Here is a 13,887-nt window from a genome sequence, read left to right as displayed (position 1 = left end):
GAGGGTCTCCTGTCCTTGCCGGCCGCCGGGAGCTGGGGTTAGCAGGAGAGGGAACCCAGCCTGAGACATCGCAAGATCTGGCAAGACCGTCAGGGCGGTTTTACGGTGCGTCAGGGAGCACCTCTGCATCCTCGCTCCTCCTGATGGATCAGATGGACGAAGCAAAAGCAGAAACAAACCCTGGCAATTAAAATTGCGTTGCCAGATTCACTGTTTATAATGAAGAGTGTCACGGAGCTCCACTACCGCGGGGCGGGTGCAGATCCTGGCAGAGACCCCCGCGGCGTCTCGGCCCCCTCCCTGCTCCAATGGGGCACCAGGTTATCGCCCCGCGTCCTTCCCCGCGATGCTTAAAGCTGCTCTTGGACCCGGTTCCCAGTGGCATCCGGGCACCGCAGGCACCGGTGCCTGTGCTGGGGGCCTGTTGCTCTCCTTCCAAAGTGGCTTTCCTGGGAGGAAAAGCTGTGACAGACGGGGACGGCGGCCGACTGCCTCTCTCTCGCCTGTTCTCCATCTTGTCTTGTGCTTCCCCAAGAGAAGAAGGGGGAGAAAGCAACAACTGGAGAGCAAGATTGGCGTTCAAAAAGCAAGCGAGCGGCAGACAAAAGGAATGAGGTCAAAGCAAAGAGACTTTCAGTCCTTTTGGGGAGAATTCTTCTTTTAAGAAGGTTTTCTCAGGTTCCCGTCCCTTTCTTGCTATCTCCGGGCTGTTAATAATTCAGTGATTTACATTTGCAGCGAAACCTGGCGTCTGGGGTAGTTATTTCTGTTTGTAACGACCTGAGCGGATTAATGGCGGGCGCTGCCTTTTGAACCGAAATGAGTTCGTTCGCGGAATTAAAGTTTCATTAATAGGCGCTGCCGCTTTTCCATGCGTTCATTTCTAATTGAGTTTCTTTATTTAATTTTTTAGCGGGGGGTGGGGAGGGAGGGAAGGCGGAGGAAAAGAATAGCAAGGCTCTTCCGGCGAAGCTTTTTATTAAGGATGAACTGTGAAAGAGAAGCAGGCAGTGAGTCAGCATCCTCTGCTGCCTCTGCTGCGAGCTGAGCTGTTGCTGGGGTTACTGTCGCAGGTGGCAGCGCGGATCCGTCTCGCTACTGTCCCCAAGCTGGGCGAGGACCTCATTTTCCTAATAGATGAGAAAAAGCAAAGGGGAAAACTCAAGGAAGCCCCCCCGCCGCTGCAAAGAAATTATCCCCCAGTCCTTCCTAGGGTCACGTTGGTCTTGCTAGAGAAATGGAAAAGAGGAAAACAGAAGCTCGTGCTTCTGCTTCGGAGGTTGTGCAAGAAAAGTTGGCTGAGCAAATCCTCCGTGAGTTCTCTGCAGATCTCTTTCGGTATTACTAGCCCTGCTGTTGTGCTTAATCTGCGCCTTGCCAAAAAGGCCTTGTTTTCGGTGCCTTCCTCATTGCAAACGCCCTCGGTGCTCAGGGAGTTTCTGAGAAGGTTTTCGGAGCTTCTCGGAAATGGGCTCTGCAAGAAGGGGGATCCCAGACACGAACTGATGTCATTAGAAAGCAGAAAATATGATCAAGCCTAAAGTGCAGGGCTGAGCTGCAGAGCTCAGGGCTTTGCTGCCCAAATCCTGCCAGCGCGAGTGTCTGTCGGTTCGGATATCCCAGCTAAGAGACTGGGCCTTTGGCTATTCCCTGCGAAGCGCTAAGCATCAGCTTTGCACATTTACCAGGATCCAGATGTTACAGCTAAACGCAAGCAAACTTATTGCCTGGTTTTGCAAACTGCTCGGTGACTGTAAGCCCTGGTCCCCTGCAGAAAATAACGCCCGGCTTTGCAAAATGTTTCAGGGAGGAAGCGCTTTTTACAACGAGCTCGTTCCCAGCGGGATGGTCGTGGGATAAACTCAACGCGAAGATGTGGAGGAGAGTCGAAAGGGCCTTTGGGCAGACGAGAATTTCCCCCGGACTGCCAGCTAGGAAGCAAAGGATGACAATATTAGCACTTAATGCAGCGCTTTACGGTTTGAAAGAACTGCAAAAACATTGACTAATTCACTTAAACCATGAAGCCAGGAAGACAGGGCTGCAGGAACGCATTTAGCGTGGCGACGTGGGCAAGTTTTAATTTTCTAGTTCGCCGTTTCCTTTGAGACATCAAGCCCGAGGACTGTGTCGCCGGGGGATCCAGGCCGCTGGAGCATCCCATTCCTTACGCTGTTGCCCTCCAAGCGCAGCAGCTGCCCTGTTTGTTCCTGCAACTTTATCAAGCCCTAATGGAAGTTTGAAGGCTTTAGAGCAATCACACCACAGCGAGTGGCTCCTGCGTTTGTTAGAAGATGAAAAGGGCAGAGCTAAGAGCGGGTTTTCCTGTCTCCCTCACACCTCTCGTGTGCCCTCCGTGTTCCCCACGATAACCACCAGTGGTTTAATCTCCGGTGAAATCTGCAACGTGATTTTGGAGGAAACCATGAAGGTTCCTTGGTTTTTTGGCTAGCATAGTCATGTGGGGTCCTTAGATACCCAGATCAGATGGGGTCCTTAGATGCTCAGATCTGGGTTGGGTAGGGGTCCAGGCTCCCCCAGTCCTGCTGCTCCAGAGGGAACTGGGATGCTCTGGAGAACAAGCCTGGTTCTCCAAGAGCTGGGCACCAGCTCCCGGCTGGGCTCGTGGGTTGCTGGGTGGTTGCTTCCTCTCTCCAATTACCACCTAGCAGGTGGGAAGCAGTTTGGGGCAAACTTTGTCAGCACCCGGAGACATTTCCTTGCTGGTCGATGACTAGAAACCGCCCTTTCGTTTGCACGGCTGGTGTCCGGATTGCAGCTGGCTTGTCACGAAGCTGAGCATGCTGATGCTTGCGTTAAGCTGTGTTCCTCACCCTCGCTCTTGGCTGCCACCAAAGCTGCTGAAATATGGCTCTTCTCTGACAACATCGAAGACATGGCTTATGGAAGACGTATCCCGCTTGAGCACGGCGTAACGCCAACGCCTCGTCCCTCGTTGTTGGCTCCGGGGCTGCATAGCTCAAACTCCTGCAAGCTCGGCTTTCGTGGTCCCTATCTCTAACACGATGTTCACTGAAGCGGTGAGGGAAAAGTTACAAAAAGATTCGGAGGATTGGGAAAGGAGGGGGAAGAGATGCAAGCGACAAAACGCCGGCGGAAAGGCCTTGCCTGCTTTCCATGCTCTGCTCTGGAGAGACAGCTCGGTGCCCGCCGTAGATCTCCTCCAGGCTCGGCTCGCGCTGACCTAATTGCCAGCAGGCCCGGGAACCTGGCGGTCAGCGCAGAGAGGGGCTGAGGCAGGCATCCGTCCCCGCTACCCGGAAAAATCAGTCGGCTTCTGGGAGTCAGCTTATTTATCCGCATATAATTGTCTAAACAGTGAGAAAAGTGTGAAGAGTGGATGCTCTAAAAATATATATCTTTGCCTGGAAGCCTCTACGAGGACGTTTCGTGGCGTGGCTGCAGCTTGCAGGTTCTCCGATAGTTCGGCGCAAAGGAAAATCCCAAGGTTGGAGTCGTTTGTGCAGCCAAAGGGAGTCAGGGACCAATTCACTCTTAAAACTCAGCCTAACCTACTGTTGCGAAGGGACTGATCCCCCACCAACCCACAATGAATATCCTTGATTTCCTCTGAAAACTCAGACTAAAATACTGTCGGGAAGAGACCGAGTCTGTATATTAGGGCAAAACTCTTCCGCAGTCCTGGGGGCTCCCGATTGCATTAATTTAGAGAGAGAGGAATCGCTGGGTTTGGCTATCGGCGGGGCTCAGCGACCGCAGTTTTCACTGCCGTCAGATGCCATTGCAGCTCGCCTGGCTTAAATAGGCTGCAAATGCTCCGTCATCAAACCGAAACAAGTGACAGCCGTAGCATAAATAATTCAACGGGCGAGCATTCACCCCTCGCCGGCACGCCGCGCTCCGTTCGGTGCAAAGCACGGCGAGCCACTGCCGCTGCCCCAAATTTGGGCTTTCGAGCCTCTACGCTGAAACCGGATCCGTCCTGGTATGTGGCCGCGCTCTCGCAGCCCGGCGCTGGGCTTCGCCGGCGCTCGCCTTCCCGCCGTAACGCGGTCGTCGTAGCCTCGCGTGGATGCTTTTACCGTTGCAATGAAAACGCGGTGGCGTTGCCATGCCGTCTCGGTGGATTTGTGGTTAAAATCGCTCTGCCAATGTAATCTTATCTCTTAATGACAAAATAATGGCGTGCAACAGGAGCTGCCGGGGCCGCGCTGGATATCATTTTGCTGTCATTGTGCAGGCCCGGGAACATGATCCTCATTACGGCAAAATTTGCATTAACATTGTTTGGCCAACATAATCCCACCCAGTAATCACATTTTTTAGGGCATTCAAATAGGTCTAACTGTATCCTGAGCTGTAACCCCTGGGCTCCCAAAGAGCCGGATGGGATTTAGCTAGGACAGCTCTATTAAAGCCGATGGAGTCATTGAGTGCAATAACTCCGAGCAATGCAGAATAACTTGGCCGGTGTCTTTTAGCCACCAAACCTTGTTCTCCGATGGCAAAATGATACTCACTGGCTAAGTCCGCAGTACCGTGGCAAAAAATAACATGAAAAATAGCTGCTGTCCGTGCTCTGCTATTTCAGGTTAGCAGTTCGATTTCCACTTCCCCCCATCTATTAAAAATCATGACTGCTCTCTAACGACCTGCTGCCTTCGTTAGCCAGATTGCAGCAGGAGGAGACGAGCCCGGCGGGCTCCGGGCCCCGGCGGGCTGGGTGTCACTGACGGGAGGCGTTTGTTAGCCTTCCGGAGCTGGCAGCCACGGTCCTCACCCGCGCTGACTTTCAAGCAGCCAGCGTTTTTTGGATAGCACTGATTTTTGCTCCCTGTTATTCAAAGTTTCTGCATCTTGCTCATTTTCTCGACTCGTGAGCACAGCTAAAAGCCTCCAGTGGAGGATTTAAATAGAGCATAGGCAGGAGGCAAGAACTGCTCCAAATTTACAGGTGAGAAACTGAGTCACGGGCGCATTCGCAGATTCATGTCGCCGCTGAGTTTCGTGGCCGGTGACTAAGGCAGGAACAGGAAGAGGGACGGTGTGGTCCAGCGGTTAGAGCACTAAATTAATCCTGGGAGATGAAGATTCGGTTCCCTTGCTCTCCTGCTGCCTCGACAGCACCAGTGCAGACGGTTAGGGCAGAATTTGTCTTAGCCTCTGAATATGCAGAGCAAAAAAGTGGACCAGACACCGCAGGAGTGTTCCCACCTCCTGCCTGCCCGGGGGAGAAGGGGAGGACGGCAGAACCGGGCATCCGGAGACAGAGAGAGCGTTGTGTGACTTATTCCTCGATTGCAGAGTGAATAATCCTAAAAATCCAGGATAATCTGACTGGGAAGAACCAGTCAACGGTTACGAGGAGGGCAAGCAGGTCTGCAAGCAGGTCTGCAAGCTCAACGGAGCTCTGCCTAGGCCGGTGGTGCTCCCAGCTGGGAAAGGGGATTTCTTGGCCCTGGGATGCTGCAGGTCCGGGCAGGAGCTCGGCAAGCCCGGAGGGCTGCTCGCAAGGGGACGGGTTCCCGGGGTTAACGCACATTCGGGTTGCGGTTGATGGGGGAAAGGGTTTAATCCTGCTCCCGGTTTTCGGAGGAGGGTCTTTCCCGGCAGCACCCTGCAGTACGCGGCGCTCTCCGCGCGGCTTTGCTGGCAACCGGGTTCCCCCGAGGGAGACCCAGACGAAACGGTTGCGAACAGGGAAGCTACGCCTTGTTGCCGCGAGCCTTTTGTCATCAATAAATGTTTAGGGTATAAAAGCAGCCTTGTTTGTTTGCCTTACACCAGATGACAGTGATTTATTGGCAGAAATCCTGGCAGCGGAAAGAGAAGAGCCGGGCAAGTCTGGAAGTGCTGCACACGCGTATGCAGCGCGCGGCGGATGGTTTCACGACCACGAAACGCGCGGGAAACAGCTCCTCGCCCTTGGATGCGAGCAGCCCTTTCGAGGAGTTTTCCTGGCTTTCTTAACCTATGAGCGACACGGGGAGCTCAAGGGTTAACGATGAACCCAGGCCATGAGCCGGGAAGCTTGGGAGATGCTCCAGGCTGGAAGGCAGCAGTGCTTGCTCTCGCCTGGAGCACGCCGCGGATATTAATTGCCGCAGGAGTGACGAGGCGAGCGGACAGGGATCCGTTGGCCCCGCTCTCAGCCTTGGATGAAACGGGACTCAACGGATGGGGTTTAAAGCCAAGGACGGAGGTGACAACCAGGGACACGCGTCTAGCTTCACGGCAAGGCGCGCGTCCCCATGCCAGCATGGTCGCAGGTGGCCGTCTTCAAACGGCTGCGATTTTCCTGCTGCAAAATAATTTTCCTGCCGGCCCTGCTGTCCGGAAAAAGCGCTGGGGATGCTTTCCGGAGATGCAGCCGCAGCGGGAAGCTTAGCGAGAGGCTCCGCGTGGGCTGGGTGCCGCGTGGGACGCCCACCTTGCCGGCGGGATCCCTTGGTGCCGCTAATTCCCGGAAAACTGCTCGCATGGTCATGGACACCTCGGGACAGCGGGTTTTATCCCCGTGCCGACCTTGCTGGCGGTGCTGAGCCGGCGTTCCCGCATGCGGTGCGGAGCCAGCTCTCGCGGCAATATTTATTGTCGCTTCCCCTCCACCCCGTGCTTGGCTTCTTTTATGGCTTTGTATATTTTGTGCAGCTTGTTGCTAATTTCAAGTATAAATAAGTTTGATCTTTTCATCTGTTTCTCTCCCTACCTTCTGGAGGCTGTTCCAGTTAAAAATAACTGCGGGAATAAGCCGAAGCGGGGCTCCAATCTGCCGGAGCGCTTTTAACCTCCTTCGCAGCAGGACAACCCTTGTGGCTGGGCATTTTCCCCAGCTGGGAACTCCCTGAATTGCCCGAGCCCCGCTTGGCCCATGCCTTGGGATTAAAGGGCTTTGGGAGAGCGAGGGGTGCGAATGCCGTGGGGCCGGCGCGTTCGCACGAGCAACGCTGGGCGCCGCTTGCTGCGGAGGAGGCTTTTTCCTTAAAAAAAAATCCCGTTTCATCAAAATGCAACTGTTTGCAGAGGATCGATTCAAGGTGTGTGTGTGCATCGGGGGGGCGGAGGGGATTAAAAGCCGCTCGGCTCGCTCGCCGGAGCCGCTGAGACGCAGAGCCGCGTTGCAGCCCGCGACTGCCTTCACCCAGCGTCTGGCTGGACGTCGCTCCGCCGTCGGTTGGGCTGCGGGGACGCACCCGCACCCCCGCGCCGTCTCAATCCCTCCCCTGTGCAAAAAATAAAAATAATGAAAAAAAAAAAATCCCTAAGCCTGCAGCCAAAACGCTGATTCAAAACAACTGTTGGCTGCTCTGCACCGCGCCGTCTGCTTCCCCGCAGCCCCGTCTCCGACACGGCGGCTCGCGGGCAGCTAAGAAAAACCCCATTGCGGCTTCCCCGGCGGAGGGAGCGGGGGGGGGGGGGAAGGCGGAAAAACCCCCTCTCCCCAGGCAGCACCGAGCGGCCGGGCACGGCCGGGGAGCCCCGGGGGCGGCGGGGGGCCGGGCCGTGCTGGGGGAGGCTCCGGCGAGCGAGCGAGCGAGGCGGCGCCAGGGCTGGGGGCGGATTTTTTGAGCGGAGCCTCCGCGATCAGAGCAGCGGCGGCGGCGGGCGCCGGAGCGGTCGGGCGGCTGCTTCTGCCTCGCCGCCCGCAGGAGGAAGAAGAGGAGGAGGAGGAGGAAGAGGCGCCGCCACCGCCTCCCTTTTCCCCGGCCGCCCCGCAGCTTTATGGACGAGCGCCTGAGCTTGCTGCGCTCGCCGGCCGCCTCCGCCGCCGGCCGCCACCCGCGGGGCAGCGGCGGCAGCAGCCACCACAACCTGGGCTACAGCGAGCAGCCGCCGCCGGCCGCCCCGCAGCCCGGCGCCCGCGGGGAGGAAGACGAGGGCGAGGAGGCGGAGGAAGGCGGCATGACGGTGGCGGCGGCGGGGGGCGGCGGCGACCCCTCGCCGGAGGAGCCGCAGCATCCGCACCCGCTGCTCGGCGGCGAGCGTTACGACCGGGCGCCGGCGCCGGGCGCTGGCCCCACCGAGGAGGGTGGCGAGCACGAGTGCTGCGAGCGGGTGGTGATCAACATCTCGGGCTTGCGCTTCGAGACGCAGCTCAAGACGCTGGCGCAGTTCCCCGAGACGCTGCTGGGCGACCCGCGCAAGCGCATGCGCTACTTCGACCCGCTCCGCAACGAGTACTTCTTCGACCGCAACCGGCCCAGCTTCGACGCCATCCTCTACTACTACCAGTCGGGCGGGCGCATCCGGCGGCCCGTCAATGTGCCCATCGACATCTTCTCCGAGGAGATCCGCTTCTACCAGCTGGGGGAGGAGGCCATGGAGAAGTTTCGGGAGGACGAGGGCTTCATTCGGGAGGAGCAGAGGCCGCTCCCCGACAAGGAGTTTCAGCGCCAAGTGTGGCTCCTCTTCGAGTACCCGGAGAGCTCTGGGCCGGCCCGAGGCATCGCCATAGTCTCCGTCCTGGTCATCCTCATCTCTATCGTCATCTTCTGTCTGGAGACCCTGCCTGAATTTCGGGATGACCACGACTATGAGGGAACCGGAGGGACCTTTGGGACGGGCGGTGGCCCTTTCCCACCTGATGTCTTCACCAATTCCTCGTCCTCGAATGCTTCCATGGTGTCGTCCTTCACCGACCCTTTCTTTGTGGTGGAGACTTTGTGCATCATCTGGTTCTCTTTCGAGCTGCTCGTCCGCTTCTTTGCCTGCCCCAGCAAGGCCACCTTCTCCAAGAACATCATGAACATCATTGACATTGTGGCCATCATTCCCTACTTCATCACACTGGGCACCGAGCTGGCCGAGAGGCAAGGGAATGGCCAGCAAGCCATGTCCTTAGCCATCCTTAGAGTCATCCGCCTGGTCAGGGTCTTCCGCATCTTCAAGCTCTCGCGGCACTCCAAGGGGCTGCAGATCCTGGGGCAGACCCTCAAGGCCAGCATGCGGGAGCTGGGTTTACTCATCTTCTTCCTCTTCATCGGCGTCATCCTCTTCTCCAGTGCTGTCTACTTCGCAGAAGCTGATGACCCCAGTTCGGGTTTCAGTAGCATCCCAGACGCCTTCTGGTGGGCAGTGGTGACCATGACCACGGTGGGCTATGGGGACATGCACCCCATCACTATCGGGGGCAAGATTGTGGGCTCTCTCTGTGCCATCGCGGGGGTGCTAACCATCGCTCTCCCCGTGCCCGTCATCGTCTCCAATTTCAACTATTTCTACCATCGGGAGACCGAAGGTGAGGAGCAAGCCCAGTACATGCATGTCGGCAGCTGCCAGCACCTCTCGTCCACCGAGGAAATGAGGAAGGCTCGCAGCAACTCCACCCTCAGCAAGTCGGAGTACATGGTGATAGAAGAAGGGGGGATCAACCACAGTGCGTTCAAACAGGCTGCCTTTAAGACAGGCAACTGCACAGCCACAAACAATCCCAACTGTGTGAACATCAAAAAGATCTTTACGGACGTTTGAGAGCAGAGCAAACAAACAACCAAACAGAGAACCCGAGGCGGCGTTGCAAACCAATACTACCAATAATGCAAAGTGACTGTGTACTCGGTGTTGTGTGGAACATGCACCATCGTCGGTCTGTGTGTGCCCTCGGTTTTATACGTTTATTTTTTATTTTTTAGATGGTTCCTTTCTAACGGTCATAAAAAGGAGGATTTAAAATGCTCGGAGGAAAAGAGGACGGATAAAGGGTAAAGGCGAGGAAGATGAAGGCAAAACACACTCACCGTGGAAACAGGTGTTTGTTCTGCAACGTGTTGCAGGGCTGCTTTTGTTTTCTCGGTTTTGGGGACATCTTGCTTTGCTTCTGTTTTTCTCCCCCCCCCCACTTCCCTAAAGGCAGCGTGTAGCAGTTTTCCCTCCCATCCCATAAGCTCACTTGTTGGATTAGCAACCGCGAATTGGGTGGGGAGACGAGAAAAACATGCTGCGGAGCTCGCTGGAAGGGGGTTGGGAGGAAACGACCATTTAATTTTGCAAAGAGTCTCTGTTACCACGTTGTTAAATGATGCTTAATATTGAAACATGTGGTGTGCCATTACGGGCGCATCCCAGATTCCCTTGTCTCCCCGGCTAGATCATTTATGAAATTCCAATCTGGCCAGAGACCGAGTGTAATCAGTTCCGATTTAAACAGCAAAAAAAAAAAAAAAAGCAAAAAAAAAAAAAAGCAGCCCTCATTTTCTATTCTTAATTCCCGTCCCCCTGCAACCCTACGGAATTGTTGCATCCAACGGGGAATTGCCGGCCGCCCGGCGAGCGTGTGCATGGGCTGGGGGGAGGCGAAAGCACAGGATCGTGTGGATGCGGCGAGAGGCCGGTGCGCGGGGAGCGGTGCCGGCGCCGACCCGGGGCTGCCGGCGGCGGCGGCGGCGGCATTCGGCACCCGAACCGCCGGGAGGTTCCCGCCCGGCCGCGGCGCAGCGACGGGAGCGACGGCCGCTCCTCGCCGGGAGATTCGGGAGATTCGAGTGGCCGTCGGCGCCTTGCAGCGGAAGTGGCTAATTTGGACCGGAGTGATGCAGTTGCCATGGCGACCCCGGTTTCCTGGGAAACCCCCCAAGGTTGTCATGGCATCCCGTCTCCCATCCCCCTCGGCGGGTGCCCGGCCCGCAGCCGCCCTTCCAGACGCTTCCCGCTCCCGCGGGACGGCCGGTGCCCCCGCTTAGTGCGACGAGCACCAAAAAGCCCCCCGCGCCCCGGGAAGCGGCTCCCTTCCGAGCCGTGCCGAGGGCGGCCGCCGTGCCGTCGGCACCCGGCCGGGCCCGCGGCGCCCCAGCTCCCTCTCGCCCAAATCCGCCCGCTGCCGCCGAGCAATGCCGGCATCTCGAGCCGAGGCGGAAAGCCACCGGGCCGTAAAGAGCGGGATTGCAAAGTGCCCCCAAATCCTGCCGGGAAGGGGGGGGGAACGGTGCCCGCTTCGTCCTTCCCTACACGCCGGGGGCGGCGGGACATGTGCCGGGAGCAGGTGAGCTTTGCACGGGGCGCCGAGCGCCTCGTAAGGGCCCACTGCTTTTGGGGAGAAACCTCGTGTTTCGCGCAGTTGAGCACCCGGACCGCGCTGCCGGTGCGGGTTGGGTAAGGCGGAACGGGAGCCCCGGGGCTCCTGCGATCCGCTTGCTTTTCCCGTCGCGAAGCGGCTCGCTCTGGGCGGGCGCAAGGGGCAGCGAAGCCACGCGGCTCGTTGCAGCCCCGTTTCTCCGCTGAAAAGGTTTATTTGTCCTTCGCTAAGTGAAAACAGATTCCTTCGACGTAGCGAGCCGCCCGGGAATGCCGTTAAATGCCTCTTTCAGCAAAGAGCGGCCGGACTCTAACCTAGGTGAGTGATACAATTCCCGAGCGTGCAGAAAGGCAGGATTTGTCCCGGGGAGATCGTGGCCCTGCGGAAATCAGAGCGGAGCCGGGATTTTACCCAGACTTAAAAGCATCAGAACAATTTGCAACATGCAACGCTCTCGCTTAGCCTCGTCTTAGCCCCGGGATCTCGCTCAGTTAATAAAAAAAACCCGTATAATGAAGCAAAACGCTGGAGCAGCTCCTCAGCTAACGGGATCTGACAACTTTATTGGAGCTGCAGTAGTTTACACCGGCTGCAGATCCAACCAAATAATCTTTATTAGTTAGACGCTCTGGCGCTTTGCCATCGCGGGAGCTCGCAGGGAGCTCGCGTCTCCTGGGCAGCCTTTTCCAAGGTGGGAAAGGTGGGACCCGGATCCAGGAGGCCCTTTCCTAATAACCTTCCGGCAGCTCTCCATCAGCGCTGCTGGAGGCCGTGGCGTCTTTTCCCGCTGCAAGCTCTGGCTCTGTATCGTGACTAAAGGTTTTACGCGCGCGTCTTCCTCCGAGGACAATTTGGGTTTAGAAGCGGTGGAAACACTCTTCCCACTCAGGAGGATTCGCAGACGAGTTTTGCGTCGGATTTTTCCCGGCGGCAGCTGTGCGTGCAGCAACCTGGGATGGAAACCACATGTTAGCGTGTAGGTGGCATAGTAGGATTTTCAGCTCGCTGCGCCATCGGAAACGTGCCTGGGCGCTCCTCGGCTTTCCCGACTCCTCCCTGCCTCATTCGGAGCGCCGGCAGGGCCGGAATGACTTAAAACCGATTTTATTGACAACAAAAGGCAACACACGGGCGGGATGGCCAGGAAAAGCAGCGCAGTGAAGGCGGCGTCTCAAGCCCGCAAAACGCAAAGCGTTGCTGCTCCGGCTTTGGGACCCGCGCGCAGGTGGGAAAGCTGGCAGGGAAAGGGGGATGTCCTTCCTACGGACCCCCCCATGGCTGCCTGCCTCTTTTCCCTGCCCTGTCGGTGAGTCTAACGCAACATAAACGTTTCACGCTGTTGCGGACCGACAGCTTCCCTCCGACCTGCTGCTGAGCGCGTTTTGCCGGGCGCGATTGCTAAAAAATCGGTCTCTTTGCAGCCGGCTGCCTGTTCCCCGTCCGTGGCGAGGACGCAAAGCGCCTCCTGTTCCCTCTTAGGACCGTTCTAGCGGTTAAAGACGAGCCGCAGCCCTTGCAGCGCGTTCGGCTCGAATGCTCCTAACGTGCTTAGAGGGGGCAGCGGGAGAAGAGCGGGGTTATCCGTCGTGTCGTCCGGCCGGGCTGCCGGGAAGCCCGCGCCGGCCTCATCCCGTTAGAGGGAGGAAACTGCGTTACCGAAAGCTCCTGGCCGACCTTTCCGAACGGCGCGGGAACGGAGCGCCGGCGAGGCCGGGAGCCGGCAGCGCCCGCCGTCGCTTTCCCTGGCTGGAGTCTGCGCGTGCCACGCGGCGGCTCCCGCGGCGGCTGCCGTGCCCTCCGAAACCTCCCCTTCCTCCTCCTCCTCCTCCTCCTCCTCCTCCTCCTCCTCCTCCTCCTTGCGGCGCCTCTGCCCTTCGTCCCGTCCTCTGCGAGACCAAGCGACGCCGGCTGCCGGCACCGCTGCAACGCCGAGCCTGGCCCCTCGGCTTGCTGCCTTGCTGCCATCACCTTTCCGGCCCTTTTTTTGGGCTTTCAGACCTAAAATCTTCGGGAGACGCTTGGATTTGCCAGCGCAACACGTGCCGCTCGGGCAGCGGCAGCCAGGACGGCGTCTGGCCGCCACGGCGAGGGCTGGGGACCCCCGCTGCCTCCGGGAGCGTGGAATTCCCTCCCGGGCAGCCCTTGCTGCTCCATCGACGAAGGAAATCTTTCCCTTTTCCGCAGTTTTTTCCCCGAATCTGGCCCCGAGCCGGTGCTGCCGTCCGGCTTGGGCTAGCGCTCCTCGTGAGATCGGTTTAACTGTGTAGTCTGGAGCCCTCTTCCTGCCAAGCTTTTAAAATATGCCTGTCTCCGGGAGAGCACCGGGAGGCTCCGAGCCCAGCCCGCTCCAAGACGAGGCTGTTTTCCATTTTTCCCTTTTTTTTTTTTAACGGAGCATCTCCGGTGCGGAAAACCAGGCAAATAGGGTTTCACCGTGATGACGATACCTGGTGGTGGCATGCGGCAGCACGGAGACGGGAGCCGAGCTCGGCACAGGGATTTGGCCGGCCGATCCCGTGGGGCAGGGTTGTGCGGCCGGGAGCCGGGCTGCTGCTGCATTTCCCGGTTTTCCTTAGTTTTCTTTACTTCCATGTATACGGTGGAGGCTGCACTAACGCAGGGGACCCCGAAGTGCTGCGAAGCACCCAGGACCCCGGGGGTGCGTCGCCGGGTTGGGCGTCTTTTTTAACGCGGGAATCGGGGATTTGGTGACGAGGTCTGGATGCGTTTTTTCCAAGAGGGTAGTTACTTGGGAAGGGCCGCGGGGTGGGATCGTGGCCATCCCAGCTCCCGCGGGAAGACGCTTCAGCACCTGTGGTTGGGGCAGCTTGTCCCGGCCTGGGAATTGCTGCCCTGCCGGGACGGGGGGACGTTTCTTAGCTTTGTTTTGGGTT

General features: G+C 58.0%; 1 protein-coding gene across 1 annotated transcript; it reads left to right on the top strand.

Annotated features, from left to right (window-relative positions):
- Window positions 1–7,704: 7,704 nt before the first annotated feature.
- Window positions 7,705–10,112, top strand: LOC106484391 (potassium voltage-gated channel subfamily A member 3). Its single transcript, XM_013942575.2, has one exon. It carries the CDS (start codon window positions 7,705–7,707, stop codon window positions 9,451–9,453), a length of 1,749 nt encoding a protein of 582 aa, XP_013798029.2. The 3' UTR covers window positions 9,454–10,112.
- Window positions 10,113–13,887: the final 3,775 nt, after the last annotated feature.

The sequence above is a fragment of the Apteryx mantelli genome, chromosome 25 (assembly GCF_036417845.1).
Source record: "Apteryx mantelli isolate bAptMan1 chromosome 25, bAptMan1.hap1, whole genome shotgun sequence".
Classification (NCBI taxonomy): domain Eukaryota; kingdom Metazoa; phylum Chordata; class Aves; order Apterygiformes; family Apterygidae; genus Apteryx; species Apteryx mantelli.
The sequence above is the reverse complement of the archived record's forward strand: the minus strand, read 5'-3'. Positions and strand labels throughout refer to the sequence as shown.